The 2,908-nt window shown below is 38.1% G+C and overlaps 1 protein-coding gene across 1 annotated transcript; it reads left to right on the forward strand.

The window, feature by feature from the left end:
• Positions 1-262: 262 nt before the first annotated feature.
• LOC131040260 (E3 ubiquitin-protein ligase RDUF1) lies at positions 263-1,476 on the forward strand. The gene has a single exon (XM_057973156.2). It carries the CDS (start codon positions 350-352, stop codon positions 1,262-1,264), a length of 915 nt encoding a protein of 304 aa, XP_057829139.2. The 5' UTR covers positions 263-349; the 3' UTR covers positions 1,265-1,476.
• The last annotated feature ends 1,432 nt before the right edge of the window (positions 1,477-2,908 follow it).

Genomic DNA, 2,908 nt, shown 5'->3' on the forward strand with positions numbered 1-2,908 from the left:
TGAATACGCCCAACAATTTTTTTGTCCTTATTTGACCCTGTTTGATTGTCATTCAGCTGTAGCCAGCTATTTTACAAGTTATATAAAAGACACATCTTCCTATACACTTTTTTTCTTATATAACTTAAATAGTTGACTGAACAACCTGTCTTCTCATCGGGACAACACAAGCTTCTAGGGACTTCAACGAAGTTCAAAGAATATATTGTATTCTTTCGATGTTATTCTGCTTCTGGAGATTCTACATTAGTAACTTCCTTTCGAAACAAGACCTGGTCACTTTCTTTATAAAGTGCCTTCATTGGGATTTCTTCCATCACTTCTGCTCGGCCCCTCAATTCCTTTTCTCATGCAGAAGATGAATCTGTATTATTTGTTCAAGGCTTTTCAAGAGATACAGTTTGAACAGCCACAGCCCCTACGCTGTACTCATTGTTTCCATATTATTAGTATGTCTGGAGAATGCGGATGTGTGGAGGCGTTCATCCTTATCGATAAGGATTTCTATAAAGCCCAGTTCCTTGATGTTCTCCGATGGCTCATAAGACTGGAGACTCCAAATATTCCCGATATTTCACCTCGTGGAGTTTCAACGGTTAATATTGGATGTCCTGTGATGAACGAGGAGGGAGAATATGTTGGAGTGAATCTCCCTTATGCCAATGGGATGATTATAGAACCCTTGCAATGGCAAATGTGGAATGTGTTTCGCCAAGATTCTGAAGATTCTCAGATTATGCAGCTTAACAACCAACCAGCTGATGGGCGCAGCCAGGAGTCTGAAAGGGATACCAACTGTAGTCCTACTCGCATTCTTCATCTGCGTGTAAGCGCAAATTTGGATGCCTTGAATTCTTCTGGGACCCTCTGCATTGTGGGGACGCACCTGGATTGGGAATGCCTGTTGGAAGATATAGAGTTGAATCGTATTGATTTATCTTGGCATTTCTACTACTCCCACTCAGAGGAGGAAACAAGCGAAGAATATTTTTCTGATGATGAGCTAATGGAGATGGATGATGGGTCTGATGAAAACTCTCATCCAGCAGCTTTGTGGGTTGTACAGAATTTGACTACAGTGGATGTGGAAGCGCTTGATATGAGGTGTTGTGTATGTCAAGAGAGGATTGCTTTGGGATCAAAAGCCAAACAACTACCTTGTGAGCATCTCTATCATGAGGAGTGCATTACTAGATGGTTGAGTGTTAGAAACACCTGTCCTGTTTGTAGATATGAGTTTCCTACACAGGATCTCAATCACTAATCAGATTTTCACGCTAGGGCTATCATTTATGTTTATGAACCCAGGGAAAGCTCATTCAGTTTTGATCTATGCATTTAGAGTTTGAAAATGTAGATTCATCATGCTCTATAAATGTTTTTTCGAAGCGGTTACCAGATCAGAGAAAGTTACCGTGTTTTATTTTCTGAAAAAGTTGACAGTACTTACAACTAAAGGGTTTTACTTTTGTTTAATCTTGTATTTGTAAGTTGTTCTGAGCTCTTTTGACATGCTGTGTGTGTTAATTGTGGAATTCTTTTCATCTTGCCAAGATTTGTTCAGATTCGATCACACGCAACTCCACGTTGAATGTTTCTTTCCAGATCTAAATAGCTCCTACTCGCTAATTATCTCAGTACATTACGATTGTGTTCATGTTTTACTTGAGCACCGTCTATACAATGTTTGCTCTGTATTTCAAAAGGAAAAGATGTATTCATTAAAAGCTTTTGAATATATCCGTTGGGTCTCGAACATGACTTATCATGTGATGGTAATTAATGATGCCATAGGAAGTGATTTTGCAGCATCACAAACTGTAAAATGGTTGAGTGTTACTGCAGTCCGTTTCAAAAAATAGTAGGGCAGTACTGGTAGAGATAAATTAGGATAAGAGAATAAATATTTAGCTGTCTACACACCTTCAAGCTAAGGGCACCTTTTTGTTAGATGCAATGTCTGAGGGTTTCCGTTCTGCTGAAATTTGTCTTAGATGCTACATTCTAAGGGGTTTCTCTTCCTCCAAATGAATATTTATAGCATGAATGAGATGTTCATTCTCTGAATTTTTCCTAGGACTTGTGTCTAGCCTCTGTGATATGGCGTGCACATTAACATTGGGAGAATGCCTGCTCAAACCTGTATCATTATTATGATAATCGCTCTGCCCCAGTACTGAGTTAGCCCATTGGACTATTCCTCATAGTAGATCTATTGCAAACTGTTGTTTCTAGGGCTCTTTGTGGGTTCTTTTCAGTCCCAATAATATTTGATCTGTCCTATATTTGGAATTTGATTACTTTATATTTTGGTTTCTCAATCCGAGGTTCAAAAGAACTAGACTGAAATTCAATCTTTGTGATCTTCACAGATATTTGTTTCTCACATGCAACATTTTCAATTCTGTTTTTCATTGTGTAGCTATTGCTATCACTCCCTTGATTGATGCCATCACATTTCATGTTTTTCAACTCCCTTGATTGATGCCATCACATTTCATGTTTTTCAACTCCCTTGATTGATGTCTACTTGCTGTTAACATACCATCAACTTTATTTGGTCACCAGGGACAATGATATATACCCTTCTCTCTTCTCTTGTTTTTTGTGTTCTGTTTATCTCAAGTCTTTCTTCCCTTCCTCTTTTCATGATCTTCTATGAACCTACTGTGTACACTAATCTTAAGGCATCCCTAGAAGTCAAAATCTGTTGATCATGTTAAGTGTATTCTGATCATCCTCAAGCGAATTTATAACTAGGTTCTGCATAGGAGCAGCTAGAAAATTGGCACAAAACCTGAAATGGGGTTTTCTTCAGTATTCTTTACAAATTTACATTATCTATAATTTTAGGAATTGTAAATCGTGTTGGCATCAAGGAAGTTCAAGGATGACCATACAAGAAAAG

Source organism: Cryptomeria japonica, chromosome 7, assembly GCF_030272615.1.
Source record: "Cryptomeria japonica chromosome 7, Sugi_1.0, whole genome shotgun sequence".
In the NCBI taxonomy this organism is placed as follows: Eukaryota; Viridiplantae; Streptophyta; class Pinopsida; order Cupressales; family Cupressaceae; genus Cryptomeria; species Cryptomeria japonica.